Source organism: Chaetodon trifascialis, chromosome 16, assembly GCF_039877785.1.
Source record: "Chaetodon trifascialis isolate fChaTrf1 chromosome 16, fChaTrf1.hap1, whole genome shotgun sequence".
NCBI classification, from domain to species: domain Eukaryota; kingdom Metazoa; phylum Chordata; class Actinopteri; order Chaetodontiformes; family Chaetodontidae; genus Chaetodon; species Chaetodon trifascialis.
Genome location: NC_092071.1, coordinates 10,845,283 through 10,864,102, shown reverse-complemented (window position 1 = coordinate 10,864,102; position 18,820 = coordinate 10,845,283). Strand labels below are relative to the sequence as shown.

The window sequence follows — 18,820 nt, the reverse complement described above, 5'->3', positions numbered from 1 at the left end:
TTACATTTTATACATTGAATAAACTGTTGCATTCAATCTTATAACTTTTCTTCACTCTTTACTGTGATAGCAGACACACGTTTTGATCAAGCTCATAGAAGCTACAGCAAACAAATCTGATTTCCTTCTACTGGATATGTCAGTTTGTACTAAATCAACTATAACTTTAGCGTTAAAAAACATATACTGACGTTATGTGTAGTGTTATTTAGCCTACTATATATAGTCCTTTAAATGCATTCTTTATAGGTAGTCATGTTTACCAACAAGAGTTTTACTTTGAAAAGAATAAACGGAAGTACTTTTCAGTTCTTCCGGCTGACCTCGCGAGAGATATATCCGTCTCTAAACTTTGCGGAACTGTCAGTATTCTAACAGCCAAGTTAGCGAACTCTCTATCGTCCTTTAAATAACCTGGGATATAACATATAAAGTGCTGTATAAGTTAAATGACAACGACTTGTTCTCCTCCTGAATTTACGTTAATATCTTCCGACTTCACGCACACTTGAAACTAACTTGGTGTAGCTAGCGTTAGCTCGGCTGGCCTCTCCATGGCACCTCTCCGGGTCCTGTGCGTACATGGTTATCGTCAGAACGGCTGCTCGTTCCGTGAGAAGACGGGAGCTCTGCGGAAGCTGCTGAAGAAGCAAGTGGAGCTCGTTTACGTGAGTGCACCGCACAGTGTGCCGCAAGCCAGCAGTGACGGTGGGTCAGCCTCTGCACCTGTCTCTGTATTACCACAACTACCATCAATGATCTGTGTTTAATGTAACTATAAGACATACTGTACAAAAATGTCATATAGCAGAGTATAATTTTATGTCTATACCAGCAATAGTTTTGTAACCTGAATAAGTCCAGAATGAGTTACAGCCACAGTCTGTAGTTTTTGGGAGTTTTTTTGTATTTATACTATAATGTATGTGATCCTAATTTTCTGAGGATGAAAGAAACTTGTGGTGCCTCTGATTTGGATATAAAATAGCGTAAAACAGCAGGATAACCACTTTGTTCCTCTGTCCTTTCAGAAGCTCCAGAGAAGGAGAATGGTTCAGTTCCTGGCCCTGGAGGCGATGAGGACCCCAAGGGTTGGTGGTTTTCTGACATCCAGGCTCGGAGTTTCAGTGCTCAGCAGGAGTGTGAGGCAAGCCTGGGCCTCGCTGAGAGCGTGACTGCTGTGAGAGAAGCTGTGAAGGTCCAAGGTCCCTTTGACGGCATCCTGGGCTTCAGTCAGGGAGCAGCTTTCGTGGCCATGCTGTGCTCTCTTCAGGAGCAGAAACTGGAGCCAGAGTTCAGCTTCCGCTTTGCCATCCTTGTTGCCGGTTTCCGCAGCGCATGTAAGGAACACCAGACATTCTACAGTGCTCCTCTCCAGATTCCCTCCCTGCATGTGTTTGGACTAGAGGACCGAGTCATCCCTGACAGCATGAGCAGGGAGCTCCTCACCTCCTTCCAAGACCCTCAAGTCCTGACACATCCTGGTGGCCATTTTGTTCCCGCTGCATCTGCTCACAGACAAACCTACCAAGACTTTCTCAAGATGCTCCAATGAGAGACAAAAGCCTCAGAAACTCAGTCATGCACTTAAACGTGGCCAGCGAATGTTGAGTATTTAATGTTCAGGAAAATCAAGTGATAACGTAATTGATCCCAGAAGCACTTGGTATAAAAATGTGCTCTGGAAGCAGTTTTTTTCCTCTGATCTGATCCATCAAAAACAGTTCAATGACTGTTGTGCTTCTCAGGGAAGATGTCTTCTAACAGACAATAAATGAAGTGACAGTTGTTATTTAATATATTCTGATCTCTCTTTCTTTTTGTGAGCAACATATTATCTTTAAAGTCCCCTTTGTTGAGACTGTTGCCATGACTTTTCTTTGTACCATATACACAGCTGTTCAGACCTGTGGAATCGCCTGCTACGAAAGCTTTATTCAGTACAGTCACATAGCTGAGAGGAGTACTCCTTCTACTTATGCAAAAAACTTATATTTTGTACATGGAGAGCAAAATGTTGTACAATGGTTCGACCAGACTGATGACTGAAAGGGTAGAAGTAGACAAAGATTCCTCCTAAGAGATCATCGGCCATTGGTAGAAGAAACCAGAAGCTTAGCATCAAAATCTGTGCATGTTTGAATTGGAACAGGCTCCTTTTTCAGTGTCAAGTGCACAGTAATGCCTATAACAAGCTGGAACTTAAACATCAGAATAGAGGTAGAAGGTTAATCGAGGGTGAGTGCTGTTGGAATATCAGCAGAACATACTATGGGCTGACTTCTCACAGTGTAAACCTGTTCAGACTAACCACTGAGTGGACTTAAAGGGCCCAACGGAAACTGTTTATGGCCCAGTTGCAGTGTTGGGGTTCAGTGATGCTCTTACACTTTTCTGGACTGCAAAACGAATCAATATAGAAGGGTATTTAGGGGAAGATGGTTACAAAAATTGTTCTCTCCTGCCATGCAACACTGTTCGGACATCAGCTATATGGAAGTTTCAATCATTAAATTATTATTCCTTTGGGGCTGAAACTATTTCTCGATGTTAAATTATCCATTATGGAAGGAAAGAAGATAAACTTGAATTTATCAGAGAATTCCAAACTTTGGAACGATAGTGTATTTGGAATATATTTTAATTTATCATAACAGGAAAAGCACAAGTGTAACTGCTAACATTCACTATGGCTTTGTTCCATTAAAATGTTGAGTGCTGTGCCTTTCCTGCTGTAACACCCCCATCTTCTCCCACATGGACGTGAGCATGAGTAATTAAATAACTGATTGCATCATGAAGTTTTTGTCATTCTGTGTTGAAATCAGAATAGATCAAGATAATGAGATTGAGGCCTCAGTATGCCTCCAACGGGCGAAGCTCTGCAGGCCAAAGCGTCCACCTGCACCTGAATGGTCACTAAATGTCTGCTGTCTTCGCCTCCTCCTGCCTGCATCCTTCTGCCTACCTGCTTTCTCTAATAACTGATGCAAGAAATGTGCAAATCTTGAAGGCATTAACGGCGTTGCACGCTGTTTCACACAAGATAAGTGACGGAAATCGTTGTGTCATGTTGTGTCCGACAAGCACGTTGTTTGAAGTGTACTTTGGCCTTAAGACAGATTGGCAGATGGGAATGATCAGAATGTTTCTTACATTTGTTTGGGAACTAGATATATGAGGAACATTACTCATTTTACAGGAATAAATAGAAATGTATTTCCCACTTTTCCCTGCATTAATCTGAACAGTCAAAGCTCCCCTTTATAAAAACAACGCTACGCCAGGAGAGGACATTTTTAAGTTCTGGGAACACTGCGCCAAGATTGTGGAAAGTTATGACAAGAATTTCAGAGCCACAGTGGAAACCTTGATTTAATAAGTGCGAGTGATATTTTGCATAACGAAGGTTTGCTGACTTTGTTGTGACAGCTGTGTAACAATCGAACCTCACACTGTAATGAATTAACTAAAAAATGTCTGCACCAGAGTTTATGCAAACGCACAGATAAATGCTCGACACACCACCCTGTGGTTACTGAGTCACTTTCACCCGCGGTGATTGGACGAGCGTGGAGTCGCTCTGCCATCAAGAGGCGATGCTCCTCTGTGACTGCTCCAGGTGTGGCGTGAAGGTGTCCCCTCATGTGTGGGTTATATGGAGAGGTTTATGCACGAGCTGGAACGCACACAGTTCAAGGACATGTTGTTCTTTTATAGCTGAAAGCATGTGCACGTCAGACTGCACTCATTCGATTGTTTCCAGATGTGTGCTCTCTCCTCTCTACCTCTCTCCCTCTCTCTCTCTCTCTCTCTCTCGCTTGCTTTCATCTCCCACTGGCCTCTACCTCGCTCCGAACTCTCCTCAACATCCTCCTCCCTTCCACATCCTGTGTGTCATCAGCTTTGGGCGCAATACCCCTATCACATGTCCGCTACATTTATGACAAGGACAGAAATAGTTCTGTTTGTCTGGATGTCTCAAAGCTCACACTACAGACAGCTGTGGGCCGCTGTGGGTGGTAATTTGCCTCGCTGACATGATATCCACTGTAAAACATCTTATATTCAGCATGTGCTTCCCCTATTGTAAACACACACACTCCCTCTCCCAATCAATCTGTTTTAATGTCACCTGTTTGAACATCCAATGAGCCACCTCTGCCGCTCTCACACACGCACACATCACGGCTACGTGGTCCTGTTTCACCATCACAGCCCTCATATTCATCCTCTCCTGTGCTCCCCTGTGGCCCTTGTGTCCCTCCAAGACCTCACAGCCGACACACACACACACACATGGTTTTGATAACAAGTAAAGACGAACGGAGAGAGTGAGCAAGCGAGGGAAACAGTAAAAGAAAAACACAGAGGGTCACTCTTGCCAGTAAGTTTTACAACAGAGCCGTGACTCTCTTCTCAGGAATCCGTTCCCCCTGTTGCACAACAACCGGGAAATAATGGAATGAGAGACAGAGACAGATGAGGGTGGAGTTATCCTCCCACTCTCTCTGCCTCCCCCCTCTCCCTCTCCCCCTCTGCCTCTCTCTGGCTGTTGCGGTTAAAAAGGGAGAGTAAGGGCACATTCAAGTTTTCGCCGCGATTGACTGATCACTTTTTCCCTCTTGCCCTGGTGGAGTTTTTGGGGTGGGGGGGGTGGAGGGGTGTGTCAGAGCACAGATGGGCTCTATTTTGATTATGGAGCGTTTGTTGTTATGGGAGATGGGAGGAGGGGAGGGGCCACGTGGTGCGTGTGTCTATATAAGACTTGCACTTAAACTCCAAAGAGCCTGGTCATCCCATGGCCCAGGCTGGCCCAGACTCTGACAAAGGTGACCAACTCTGCCTGCAGCTTCCTCCACTGACAGCTCCCACTGGACTAATCTGAGATATTCAGCAGAGGATTTGAAATTTTATTACCTGACCCACAACTTTTGGATTTACATGCATTTTTTTGCAGCTATTCACCATCTTTTACTTTTGATCATCGTAATCTGCATTGTTCTGCGAAGAGAAGGTGCTGAAGACAGAGGGACTGTTGCGTAGTTTGGATTTTGTTTTGCGCACCTCTGTGAAATTGATTTTAATATCAGCTCATTTAAGTCTGCATGTGTTTATGGGTGTGCTTGCACTGTTAAATTTGGTATGCTGGTGCGGGTGGATGTGATGTAACCTCGTGTTGGACGTCTTCCAGAGGTATGGCCTGTGTCCAGTATCACATGGGGATTCAGCCATGCCTCTCTGCTTCCTGTGTTTGTTTGTGTGTATGTGTATGCGTATGGGTTGGTGTGTTTGTCTGTGCATGTGCATCTGCATAGTTTGCATAAAAAAAGAAAGTCACCTCATGATGTTAGAGCTAGCTAGACATGCAGCGTGTCTGCCGTGTGTGGTGTGTGTTGACATGTGAAAGCGGGAACAGAGGGAGTATATTTAGAGTTGTCAGGTGAATTGCTATTTCAAGAACAGAAAAGGCAGGAAAGTCAGTTAATGTCAGCTAATGACATGAAACTACACGGTGAAGACGTCTCTGCTGCAGTATTGGTGTGATATCTGGGCCCAAACAACGGGCAGAGTGTGTTTATGTGGGTGTGTGTCTGCATATTTTTAGTCCTCCATATGGGTGTGATTTGGTCATTTGTTATTCCATGCTTGCATACTCACACACTTCTGGTTTTCTTCTACTTTGTGGTTTTCTTGTTTGTGTGGACAAAGTGTACTTTGGCTAGGGCCAAAACTTGGTCTGGTTTTTTCCCCTCGTCCTGTCATCATGGGTACCATGCAGTTTCTCTGTCTGTCCCTCTCGGATATGCAACTTACTATTACTCTGTCATCTAAAAAACTTCCTGTTGGTTGACAGTCACAGATTTGATCTCCTGCATCATCCTGTCTGTGATTGGCCACTCGACCTTGTTCGGCGTGGGCGTATCCGGTTCTCGTACCAGATGTTAGTACGTTCAGAGGTTGCGCTGATTGTTGTTGACCAAGGAGGTACAAAGGTGAGTTGAGGACACAGCTGAGGCCGTCTGAAGTAAGGGCAGCAGCCGCTTCATGTATGATGTCATCTGCAGTCGTTTGTCTGCTTGTGTGCTTTGCTGGACTGTTATAGAGGCCATGGTTGGGTCCTGGCGAGGAGAGCTGTGGTTTGGCTGTCCTTATAGGTGCCTAACTGACACTACTGGGGTAAATATTAGTCATCGTGACTATGGAGGAGGACTGTGGTGGTAGAGTGTGCATAAGACAGAGAGAGAGAGAGAGAGAGAGAGAGAGAGAGAGAGAGAGAGAGAGAGAGAGATCGAGAGAGAGAGAGGCATGTCTTGGCTCACATATGCAAAAAAAAAAAAGTGAACACTGTTGCGCAATGTTGTTTGGTTCCAGACAATTATTAAGAGGTTTGGAGGGTAAAAAAGGGACTTAACAATAATTCCATCACGAGACTTGCTGTACTTCTGTAACTTGATAACATTTGGAATCCTTTGCAGACGAAACATTTTTGGAGCATTCATACCCAAACAAATAATAATAATCAAATAACTTCTGAAGTAATGAAAGTCCTAAACATTGATGGGTGTTCACTTACACCAGACTCTCAGCGCTGCACTGGGACCTAATGTGCGACTGCTTAAAGCCTGAGAGTGATATACTAATATTTATTTGATATTACAGCTTTATAGGTTTTCATTTCTAACAATTATATATATATGTATTAATTTTAGTTTCACTGGTTTCAGTGGTTGTTCAGTAGTCAATTAGTGGAACGCTCCTTTAAATGTAGCTTGAACAGCAGTGATGTGTGTGTGTGTGTGTGTGTGTGTGTGTGTGTGTGTGTGTTTGGACGTGTATTACCTCTGCTGTGGGGGCATAACTCTCTTTACGCATTCACATTGTGGGGACTGGCCTTTCTTATGGGGACAAATTACAAGTCCCCTTAACGTAAATCATTCATTTTTAGGGTGAAGACTTGGTTTGGGTTAGGTTTAGGGTTTGGGTAAGTCTCAATGAAATGAGTGTAAGAAGTCGATGTAATGTCCTCTGAGGGAAACAAAACTGCGTTTGTGTGTGTGTGTGTGTGTGTGTGTGTGTGTGTGTGTGTGTGTGTGTGTGTGTGTGTGTGTGTGTGTGTGTGTGTGTGCCAGACAGCTTTACTTCTCAGCCCTGAACAGTAAGAGTTTATGTGCTGTTGTTTCTCTGTCAGCACATGAGCTTTTACGGTGCAGGGAGGCAGAGGATAAACAACTCTACATCCCTTTTCTTTTCTTTTCTTTTCTTTTCTTTTCTTTTCTTTTCTTTTCTTTTCTTTTCTTTTCGTCAACACACAGCAAATATATTTAAAAGATTGAGCACCAAGAAGATGATGCGTGGCAGAAATGTGACAGCTGAGGACGCAGTGAAGAGTAAAATAGTTCAGTTAGTATGTTTTGTGATGCAGTTATGTGCATCATATGATTGTACCACATGTCTTAGTGATTAAAAAAGGCCAGCAGTCTACATGGTAAAGTGGTTTACATAGATTTTTGATGTTTAGAATGAAAAACTCATCTGACCGTGGTGCAGCCGTGCTCTGTATGCTAACTTTTGTTGCCTGCGTCACTGCACTGATGCTGGCAACGTGCACCCTGAGCATGTTCGCATTTTTTCACTAACTTCAAAACTCAGCCTGTCAACGATGTGTTTGAACCAGCTATTCTACTCAAACCTTAAACAACACCACCATCTGTCACATGAAAACCGAACACGCTGAAGACAGCTGCTTTAGCAAGTATCAACAAAACACTGTCGCTTTTTCATTTTTATTTTATTTCATTAAATCAGCCACACAAAATGTTTCAGCTTGGAGCAAGTTTTCAGCAGATGACACAGACAGATCCTGACCTGTAGAGGGCAGAATAACTCTGGATATTATAGAGCAGTGCTTGAGGAAGAGTGGTCAAGAGCTCGTCCGTTCTTTGCAAGCGTGTTTGTTGTGAGTATGCCATATGTGTGTATCTCCATGTGTGCATGCATACATGTGATGTAGCCCAGCTGTGTAGGACCCAGTGTGTGGCTTATGTCTGCCTGCAGGGTACGGCGCTGCCTACTGGGAATTCCTGGCTGTGCTGCTTTGAAGTGAGGCTGCTCTCCTCTGATAAATAGAGAGGGGAACAGGTGTTGGAGCTGGCTGACTCATCCGTTCAGCGTGTGCTCTTTGCATTCATTACTGTACTCAGTGATCAATCCGTGAAGACACGAGCTCTGCGTAATAAAGCACAAGTGAAAAGCAATATGTGTCCGTATGTGTTATTGCACACCTGGTTGTTAAACTTTCTTTGGTGTATCACACAGTTTACGTCATGTCTTTTATGTCTATTTATCTATAAAATCAAATGAAAATTCAGTCACTTTGGGATCTTATCTAAGGGCTCACACTGGCACATGACAACTCCTGCTGTACATGCATGAGTGAACGACCTTTGACCTACTTCCTAGATGAGAATTTCAACTCACAAATAAAAACTTACTATCTCTAACTTAACTTTTTCCAGCCTGTCGTTTCTGCTTCCTGATGACGCCTGCCCCTAACGACCATGGCTGTAGACTGTTACCATGGTGCTATTGCTAGAGTAACAATCTAAAGCCACGGTCGCCATGGAGACAGCAGGGTGGAGGAGGAGGAGCCGGAGTTGGCATGGTAACTGGAAAACTGCAAGGTCTCATTGGTTTGAGCGTGGATATTACGCACTTACATGGTGTAGGACTCCCCCAATGCAAGCCCACACAGGTTTCCTTCCTGAGCAGGAGAAGAGAGACGGACCAGAGAGAAAACTCTAACACGCAGAGCCTCGGCCGTCAAGTCAGCCATTTTAAAAGTACTGAGCAGTATTCCCGTGGTCTCTACAAGTCCGTGTTGTCTTCAGTGTGGTGTTTGGTGCATTACCAGGCTTCAGTAGCCATGACTGTAGACTGTTACTGTACTGTGACACTGTATAAGCAGTAAGCAGTCTAAAGCCAAGGTGCTGATGCTCTGGCCAAGTTAGGAGGATAGGGAGGAGACGGCAAGAAGGACAAACTCCCCTCATGGAAACCTGCATCAGCAAAAAGAGGAGAGGATATAGGTTTAACATTACTGGAATCAAAAGTGACAAAATTCCCAAGAGGCGGAGGCTGATCAATACAATGCTTGTCAACCAGGGGCATCCCAGTGACCGAAATAGTTATCATGGAGAGATCGCTCTGAGATAAGATGCTGGAAACTGCTGTTAGTACTTTATCATGGTAACGTTTTCATCAGCTGGGGCTCTAGGTGTAGATGTAGCATCATCCCTGCATCAATATTGCTGATCCTGTGCAATCAGTTTAAAGCAGTAACATGTTTCTGACCTGAGGTGAAGACTCTCTAAATTAGCTTTTACTGCTGTGCTCTAAACTGAGGTAGGATGGAGAACAAAGAGACATTGATGGAGAAGTTTGTGTTCATCTTTTTAAACATTACAGAGTGTCCAATTGGCAGTCTTGTGTTAATTTGAACTGAAGTCTCAACCCTGGTCTCCCACCATCTAGTCAGGGACTCATTTTCTCCTGTAATGACCAGTGTTGTAGCTGGCAGGACAGAAAAACATTAGTCCAAGTTACAATTACAATATTTATTTATGTATTTATTTTACAGATGATACCATTATTTACACTAATGTTTCAACAAGTGAGTGGGCCATCTTTCCGGAAGTGTTTGACTACAGCAGACGTACTTTTTAAAAATAAGTGAGAAAAAAATGCATCAAAGACTCAATAAATCATCCACAGATCAGTCAGTCAACCAATCAAACAACGGAAAAAAAAAAATAAAATACAAAGTCCGCAAATATTCTCAATCATCCGGCTCATTAGAGCCGAGAAAACTTTATTTAAAAACTCTTGCCAAGATTGGCATTCGGCATCATCCACCCACTCCTTTTCCTGTCTCTGACCTAGTTTGCAAGTGTGTGTGAGAGCAAGTGAGTGAGGCAGAGGGACAACCAGAGAGAAGCAGAGAAAGATCGAGTAAACTGTTTGACTATTTTGAGATTATTAATCAGTCTGACTTATCCCAGAGAAGAGTAAGAACTTTGGAAGACCGTTCCCTCATAATGCATGCGAATTAACTGGGGTCTTACGTCAGGTTGGGAATAAAGTTAATAATATTGCATTGGCTACTATATCTACAAGCAGCCAGAAACAAGTCAATGTTGAATACAAATTTTAAAATATTGACCACTGACTAATTTTCTTGAAGTCTCTCTCCTTCTTACCCTCAACACTGTTAAGCTGCTTGGCCTTTGATCTTTTAACCAGGAAATGTACCTGATTAGATCTGCTGATTATTATGGTCTTTGCTCAGTGACTTACTGTTTGGGGATGGGGGGGGGGGGCATATCAGAGTAATGCAATTATAGTACAGTATGTGGAAGAAGACCAATCAAATAGCTAACTAAAAATTATATACAGCAACAGCGAATCAACTCTTTCCAGCGAAAAAAGTCATGAAAGAAAGTCATCGGTTTTTCACTTTTTGAAGGATTCTTCACTTCCAACGCTTAGTTTCATTCTGTATCAGTTCACAGAATAGTTTTTGTGAGGAGCAGCATCTTGTTTGTGTTGATTCAGAAGGTGTCTCTGCAACAGGTTCCCTTTCACCTCAGTTTCAGCACCACGGCGCTGGGACAGCGACTCAGCGGTGCTGCGGCTCGGCGCTGTCTGCGGTGCTGAAGCGGACGACGCTGGCAGCAGAGAGGAAACGTAAAGGCTCATTTTTACATCAGGTTATAGAGTCAAGCGTTCCGAATCTCACTTTATTGTGACTTTTAAAGTATTTCAACCCTTACAGATATGTCAAACCTATAAAACGTTACTCTAAGTGACATATTGTAGCGCCCTACTTTCTCCAACGTAATCGTGTCTGACGTGGAGCTCGGGCTCCGCAGTCTCTTCTCGCATTACCGAATAGATGTTGGTCAGGTGACGAGTACCGTCACGCGTCTCAGTGCTCGACAAGTCACATGCCCGAGGGTACGGACATATGACGTCACGCCACACTCGAACCAATCGGCTGTCGTCCCATTCTGCCGCCTGGCTTATCAGAGCGCGTGGGCAGTGGCTTGGTCTGGCTCGGTTTCCATGGCACCGGGGAGAAACCGGTCCGACCGTGTAGGTTGACTTGACGGGCATGCGGATCCCTCCAGTGAAATGCGCACGGAATCATTAAAAAGTGAGCCGGGAGCTTGAGCCTGGACTTTAGTTGAGTTTCACTCTTGTACTTTTTGCATAGACACACACGTATGTATATGTATATGCACAGTATATACATACACTATATATGTATATTCATATTATTTAGCTTTACAAAGTCATAATAAACACTGGCTGATCAAAGACAGCGCAACAGTGGCCACAACAACGAGTTGTGAATGAACAAGGGGTTTCATTGACTCGCTCCACCCACTCCTCCCTCGTGTTGTCCGTGCACGAGCCTCTCACATTGCGCATTCACACCCCCGCACGCTAGAGGATCACACTGCAGTGTGCGCGTTCGTGCATGCGTGCGTGCACGCGAGCCTTTAAAAGGGTTATAGTAGGTGACTGCGTATCATCTGCAAAGTGCGCAAGAATGACGCAGGGCTGACTTCACCGGGTGACGACGTCACAAACTAAGACTGGAAAAAAAAAGTTAAAGGAAACGCCGGCCGGAAGTGCATGAAGGGGAGAGAGAGGGGGGAGGAGGGGGAGGGGGGAGAGGCGGAGGCGAGGAGCGTGCCGCCACACCGGAAGAAAGTGATCGCTATAATGTCATCACTATCACCGGAAACCTCCCGGTGCCACGCGCTACCGAGAACGAAGAGGGGCTGGTGAGGAACACTCCCCCACCTCCACACTCCCCCCGACACGCACACACTCATACAGAAACCTGCGTAGACAAACACACACACACACACACACACACACACACACACACACACACACACACACACACACACACTGGGGCGACGTGTTTGCGCAGCTGTGTCTGTGCACGTGTCAGTGTACATTGCACGGTGGCTTTTGCACATCTTAGGTGGACAACACCGGACAGCCTCCAGAGGGTCCAGTGCTGTCCGAGAGGCAGCCAGAACAGCGTCTACCTGTTCAGTTCTGAACCAGCTGCAACCTGTCTGACAGGTGAACCTAAATAACCGACATACATGGTCATTTATACATGTATGAATATATATTTGTACCGTGCGTGATTTGACCAGAGTGAACAAGATTGTCTTTACTGAGGAGACAGTAAAGACACATTTTGATGGCGATTTTTGACCGCATTTTCTATTTTTTGAGATTTTTTTTGTTCAGATGGCAGGCTGAATGCTGCCCACATGGGAGAGAAAATGAGTCACACTGCACCAACTTCCAACTGGAGAGTCAAGATGAGAATTGTGTCAGTCAAAGCAGACTATGGGGCTTCTTCAGGGGACGGCCCGTCCAATTCACCCCCTGGCTGCACTTAACCCATATCAGAGCAGTGTTTTATTCTCCCCCAGGATTTGGATAAAGTAACACAAAACCTGGTCTGTAGAAATAGGAATTTTTAACTTACCTCAGTCAAAGTTCCCTGTGTGGCCATGGCTGCTGTTCCTTGCTGCAGAAATATGTCTGTCCTATCTCTAAACTCGCTGTCTTCATCAACATGAGACTGTCAGAGCAAATCTGTGCCATGCTGTCTTCGCGCACAGACGCTGTCGTCCCTCTTCTCCAAAGTCGCTTCCCATACAGACCGGGCTCTCCCATCAACCGTAGGCTTTTTATAGAGATCCCGTAGTAACTAGTAGAGGGAACGGAGGAGGGAGGAGGGGGAGGGAGGGAGGGAGGGAGGGATGGAGAGAGGGGGGGAGAGGGAGAGCTCATTCAAAGATTCACCTACACATGTACGTGCGTATCCCACGTCATTGAACGGAGTGCAGCTATTTATAAAAGGGAGGAAAAGTATAGCCTGAATCACTGTGCAGGTCTTTAAAAGGGAAGATGAAAATAGCATATTTGTTGTGTATGAGCTCTTTACTCCGAGGTGTCAAATATTAAAAGCTCTAACGAGAAAATTCCTGTAATATGAAGACATTTAGAGTCTCGGAGGTACTCATTAGTCAGTCGTATCGTATTTCCATCTCCTAATATTCCTATAATAGCATACTTATTACGTAATTATCCCTTGTTAATTTTCGCAAGGCATGCATTTCACATTCTCATTGTCTACTTTTTTGCCAAGAGTACCCGCAAACATGCTGTAATTTCTGCTGTCAGGGGATTTAATCTGTTGCTTCGGCGGCAGTATCATGTTCAGTTCAAGTGAGGCATCAACAAATCTCACGCTATATGTTTAAAATCGATCAGATAAGCATGAAACAAGTCCACGGCTTCGGTTCTCTGTCGATGCAGTCGATGTATTGGAAATTTATTTTCTCGATAAACATCAGCTGATAGCAAGCATCTAAAGCCGACACTTGTCGCATATGTTTCAAAATTACCAAGTGACCAGCGATGGGCAAATCGTGATGTTTAGATTAGGCGATGAATCACTGCAGCCGCCTGCTTAGAGTGACTGGAAATGTTTGCTGCAGTGCACTGATGGTTTTTTCTCCTTAAAATATTGATGTATTAAAAAAAAAACAGCCAAATATGCAGCCCAGATTCAACACATCGGTGGAAGCGCACAAGGACGGACGTGACAGGAGTCGTGCGTAAATCCATCCCGACGCTGTTGAACTCGCAACACGTTCAGGGAGATTTGGGGGAGACCCTCGTGCGTAAAGAAGTGTGTCAGACATGCGTAGGCGCGTGCAGTGAGAGACTCCTGTAAATTAGACGCACTTTGGGCACAGGACTGAAGTGCCCCTTGAGTTAGAAAAGCACAGAGTGGAAGTTGAGAGAAAACTTATACGCCCCTGCGGGCTAGGCCAGGTCTGGATCAGTCTCCCGCACGACCCACCTCCACCTCCACACGCCTCCTTCACCCAGGCATCACTGAATAAAATGAGGATGATTTCATTCTTATTCACTGTGGATTTCAAAAGAAAAAAAAAGCTTATAATTTGTAATTCAACCCTCAATTTAAAGTAAAATCCAAACCAAAGAAATATCATTTTAGAGGTAGCCACTGCAATCTGAAGGGAAACCTTCCGCCCTCCCTTTCCTTTGATTCTTATGATTTAAAAGTAGCCAGATTCCACAGTTGAAGCCACAGACCTACACCAGCAGATGTTGAATGATGTCTCTTCACTCCAAGGTGTAATTTGAAACCTTTAAAAATAAGTTCTGCTTTATTACACTCATGATGTAATTAATTTTGAGCTATAAAAATGTTTCTGAACTTACCATAAAAACAACAAACACAAGCCCATTGCAGCATCCTGAACGCCTCATTGACCTGAACAGCAGGGCGACAGCCTGTAGCGATGATGTGCTGTTTCTCAATGTTACTAAGGTCATTCTCATTGGGCCTCAATCTTCACCAGAGGCTGCCAGGACTCCAAAACCAAATAATCCAGTTTCCTGAGCTTGGAGTTTGAGAATACAGTGCTAAAATATTCAACACTCGAGTTTCGTGTATTTACTTTGCTTTTCCCAGACGTTTCAACCATATCCCACAGCAGTGCTTAACTGAACAGACAGGGGTGACAGTCTCTCCCCACTTATCAAGTGACCAAAGTCCTGCACTGATGACACCTGAGCACATGCCACGCACTGAAGAAGATCATGGGATGTGGTCAAAAGCTTAACCTTGAGAACATTTTACCACAGTCACAGTTTCTGTTCGCGATCGGCCTACTGCTGCAAAATGGGGACATTTTCTCAGGATCATGGTGGAAACCTTACAATCTTACAAAAAGAGAAGTAATATCTTAGTCAAACACTCTAAGCCCACAAGGTTAATCATTAATTAAATATCAGTGGACTGACCCCAAGAAGGTACACCCGATGACAGGTAGCGGAAGTTGCTTGCTATTTAAGAACAAAGCACCTTCAGCACTCTGCCTGGAAATTAATCTTATTAAACGTAGGGACACGTGGGACATCCTGGTGGCCTAGTGCTTGGATCTTATGACTGGGATTGTGGACAGTTCTAACTATCTTGGGGGTTTCTTTCTTTAATGGCTAGATTATGAGAAGTTAACATATTTCAAACACTTTGCGAGGTTGAATTGTTGCATAACTGACACATTTTTGTAGTACTACAATAATAAGGTCAAGAATACAGATGTTTACTTAAATGTGGACATCATTTTGTCTCTAATGAAGAGATCTAAGATACTTTGCTTGTGAAAATGGTTGAAGGATGACACAATATGAACAAATGTATTGACCACTGCTCACTCTGGCCATGACTGTAAAATCTACATTCATATCCCAACTAGAGGCAGCTTACTGGGGTGTGTGCGTATCACTTAACAGAAAACAGCTCCATCCTTCCAGCATGATAAGAAATCAGGACAACAATACACCCACAGAGGCAAGTACAACATTAGATGTCATTCACTCTGTTATTACATCTTACGTTTAGAGTAAACTCATCTCAGAAATTATTCCAGAGGAGGAGGAGCGTGAATCTCTCAACCTTGGGCCTCAGATCTCCACTTACTGCAGCCAAACAGCAATATAAATGTGCTGACGTGCAGCAGAGGGTAAGTGTTGTGCAAGTGTGTGTACACAAGCATACACAAGTCAATTTCATCATGCTACACCCCACATGAATATGCAAGTGAGTATGTGTGGGGGTTGGGGGGGGGGGGGGGGGGGGCTGAGTGATTGAAATAGTGTGAATGAAATTGTTCCTCACTTACTCCCTCCTTAATCTTCCACTCCCTCCCATTACTGGCCCCACAGTGCCATAAACACAAACATCTTCTTTATCTCTTCTTTTCAGCAATTTTGATTTCATCCTACTGATTACGTCTTCAGCTTGTTAACCTTTTGCCTCTTGCTTTGACACCAAGCCATTATCCCACTGGCCGGCCGCCTTCAACTCATATTCAGTGCTCAGCTTCGGTCTGGAAGCTTGACTGTGAATCAGGATGCAGATTATTTCCTGTTCAAACCTCTCATCTGTCTGTCATGCCCAGTTGTTGGCTTTCTTTTTATCTCCTCATCTGTATTCCAAACAGAGAATGCAGTCAGATAAGAGAGAGAAAGAAAAAAAAAACCTCATCCCTCCCATACACTCTCCTCTCTCCTCACAACCGCCTACCTTGCCTTCCCACCTCCCCTTCTCCCATTCTGACTCATACTGAAATCCCAGTGAGCCTCCTCTCCCCCCACCCCGCACCCCCACCCCTCCGCTCTCATTTGTGTTTTCTCTCCCTTTGATTGCCAAGCTGGCTCGAACGCAATGAGCAGGGCGAGAGAGAGTGAGCAAATGAAACAGATAGAGAGGGAGAGAGGAGCGGAGGGATGGAGACAGGGAGGGAGAGAAGGAGGAGGAGGAGGAGGAGGAGGAGGAGGAGGAGGAGGAGGAGGAGGAGGAGGAAGGCTCTATGCTGCCAAAACGTGCCCGTAATGAGGATTCTGTCAAAGGAGAACTGAGGAGGAGGAGGAGGAGGAGTGTGTGTGTGTGTGTGTGTGTGTGTGTGTGTGTGTGTGTGTGTGTGTGTGTGTGTGTGTGTGTGTGTGTGTGTGTGTGTGGGTGTGTGTGTGTGTGTGTGTGTGTGTGTGTGTGTGTGTGTGTGTGTGTGTCTGTGAGTGTGTGTGTGTGTGCGTGTAGTGTTGGTGGGGGTGTGTGTCGGAGTGAGATGGAGGTTTGGGAAGAGTGGGTGTACATTAGTGAAACCCCTCTCGCCCCCACGCCGCTCCCTCCACTGTCTCCGTGCTCTTCTTGCCTACAAGATTTGTGAGATCACAAACCCACACTCGCACGCAACAGCAACCCAACATCCACCCACACACACACACACACACACACACACACACACACACACACACACACACACACACACACACACACCGCCTAAGCAGAGACAGACACTGTGAACCCATATCTTCTCAGAAACTTTGAATATGTGTGTCTTTTTAATGTTGTGTGACGGAGGGGGAGGAAGAAGCATGTAATGGCGTATGTACTTCCTGCCTTGACATGTGTTCCTCATCCACCGGAGCCAATTAAATGGCTCCAGCAAAATTGACTTACCTGAGATGACATGACAAGGTTATTACCCTGATTTCATTACATTTGCAGAGCATCTGTGGCAAGTGATGCCGAGACGGGCTGTCCTTTTGCAAAGTCATATGCCATCTCTTCTCATCTGCTGCAACTCCAACAGTGACTCACACAGAACTTCACAACATTATGCCAAAATCATATGCTGAATGGAATTAACATGCAATGCCAGCTGTATGCGCGTGTTTGTGTGTGTGCAGGCGTGGGCAGTCGTTTGTGCATGTGTTGGAAGGGGGTGTCAGTGTTCGAGCGAGAGAGTGCATCAGTTTGCAGGAGTTCAGCGTGGGGATCATTGGAACTTTTAGCACAGATCACCAGGAGTGACATATGTGTTTATATTCACGTGTCAAAGTCCACGCCATGCCCTCATGTTGTATATACTGCATATAGAGAGCCTGGTGAAAATGAAGCAGGGACTTCCATGTAAAATTCCTTAAAACTCACTGATCTGCCAGTGGGGCAGTCATTACAAACTGGAAACGTGAGTGCTGCTTTCCAGGGAGTGCTGGATACATACATTAAAAAACAGTCAGTTAAAACAACAGTTAAAAGCCTGTAGACTAGTGAGTTCCCACATAAGCCTGTCTCACTGCTTCCAGATAGTGGCACCTTAATACTGGAGGCTACTCTTGAACTTCTTCTCTGCTCGCCTGCAGCCAAATGCGGTTCAAACACACAGAACTTTGCAATGAAAATTCCACACAAAGTTATAAAATACTACATGTGTGAAGCTGTATTTTGGGGAGAAGAGCATCATGAGAAATATTGATGGAAAGGTGCAGCCATTAAAACATTCATGTTCAATCAGACTAAACGGACCGTGTGGAATAAGATGATTTTAGCAACCCTGAAGCTACTTAATGAGAAATAAGGCGAAAACTGTTCATTTAGCGTTGAAGATGTAATGTAGTTTGTGCACAGCAGAGTCAGGAGTCATGACATATAGCTTTGTTCTTTGATTAATGCATTTAATACAACTTCCATCTAATGAGGTCATGAAATGCAGTCAGTGGCTTCCACTGTTACAGTCGGACTTCCACTGTTACAGTCGGACTATTGACGCACCACTCCATGTACTCCAACTCATATCATCATTTCGTTCATCCTTCCCGTCCCTCCCTCTTTTTTGTGAATTATACATTAAAACCAGTTGAAATGGATATACTCCAAACATCTAGTGCCAGCAAATATGCGTCACACAAGCCTCTGGCCTCAGACTCTCTTTCTCTGTCTTTCTGTCTGTCTCTCCTGCACACACACTCATGCCTTCTTTCGTGTCTGTCTCTCTCACTACTTGAGATGTGGATTCCATTTCAGTCGTCACACTTTCATCTCCCTGCCGTTTTCATTCTCTTTTATTTGTTACCCACTTTTCAACTCCAGCATTTTCATTCTGCTCCAGCCTCAACCACAATGTCCCGCTCTTGTCTCCACCTTTCTCTGCTGACTGTATTCCCCCATCTGTCCTCCTCCTCCTCTTCCTCCTCCACTCCAGTCATCTCTAAAAGTCATCTCCTCCCACCTCCCAGTGTCCCAGTGGGGGGAGACAGAGAGACAGACAGAAAGAGAGAGGGAGAGAGAGAAAATGAGATGGGGGCAGGAGAGATCGAGATATGATTGGGCTGGAGAAAC

At 44.7% G+C, this 18,820-nt stretch overlaps 1 protein-coding gene across 1 annotated transcript; it reads left to right on the top strand.

Moving 5' to 3' along the window:
• The first annotated feature begins 307 nt into the window (after positions 1 to 307).
• ovca2 (OVCA2 serine hydrolase domain containing) lies at positions 308 to 2,798 on the top strand. Its single transcript, XM_070983143.1, has 2 exons — positions 308 to 708; positions 1,032 to 2,798. Exons 1-2 carry the CDS (start codon positions 555 to 557, stop codon positions 1,553 to 1,555), a joined length of 678 nt encoding a protein of 225 aa, XP_070839244.1. The 5' UTR covers positions 308 to 554; the 3' UTR covers positions 1,556 to 2,798.
• The last annotated feature ends 16,022 nt before the right edge of the window (positions 2,799 to 18,820 follow it).

What these genes read in the sequence shown, in the direction of transcription:
- ovca2 (XM_070983143.1), top strand. Translation starts at nt 555, where the DNA reads ATGGCACCTCTCCGGGTCCTGTGCGTACATGGTTATCGTCAGAACGGC. An exon ending in GCCGCAAGCCAGCAGTGACG is followed by an intron (nt 709 to 1,031) that starts GTGGGTCAGCCT and finishes CTGTCCTTTCAG; the next exon opens with AAGCTCCAGAGAAGGAGAAT.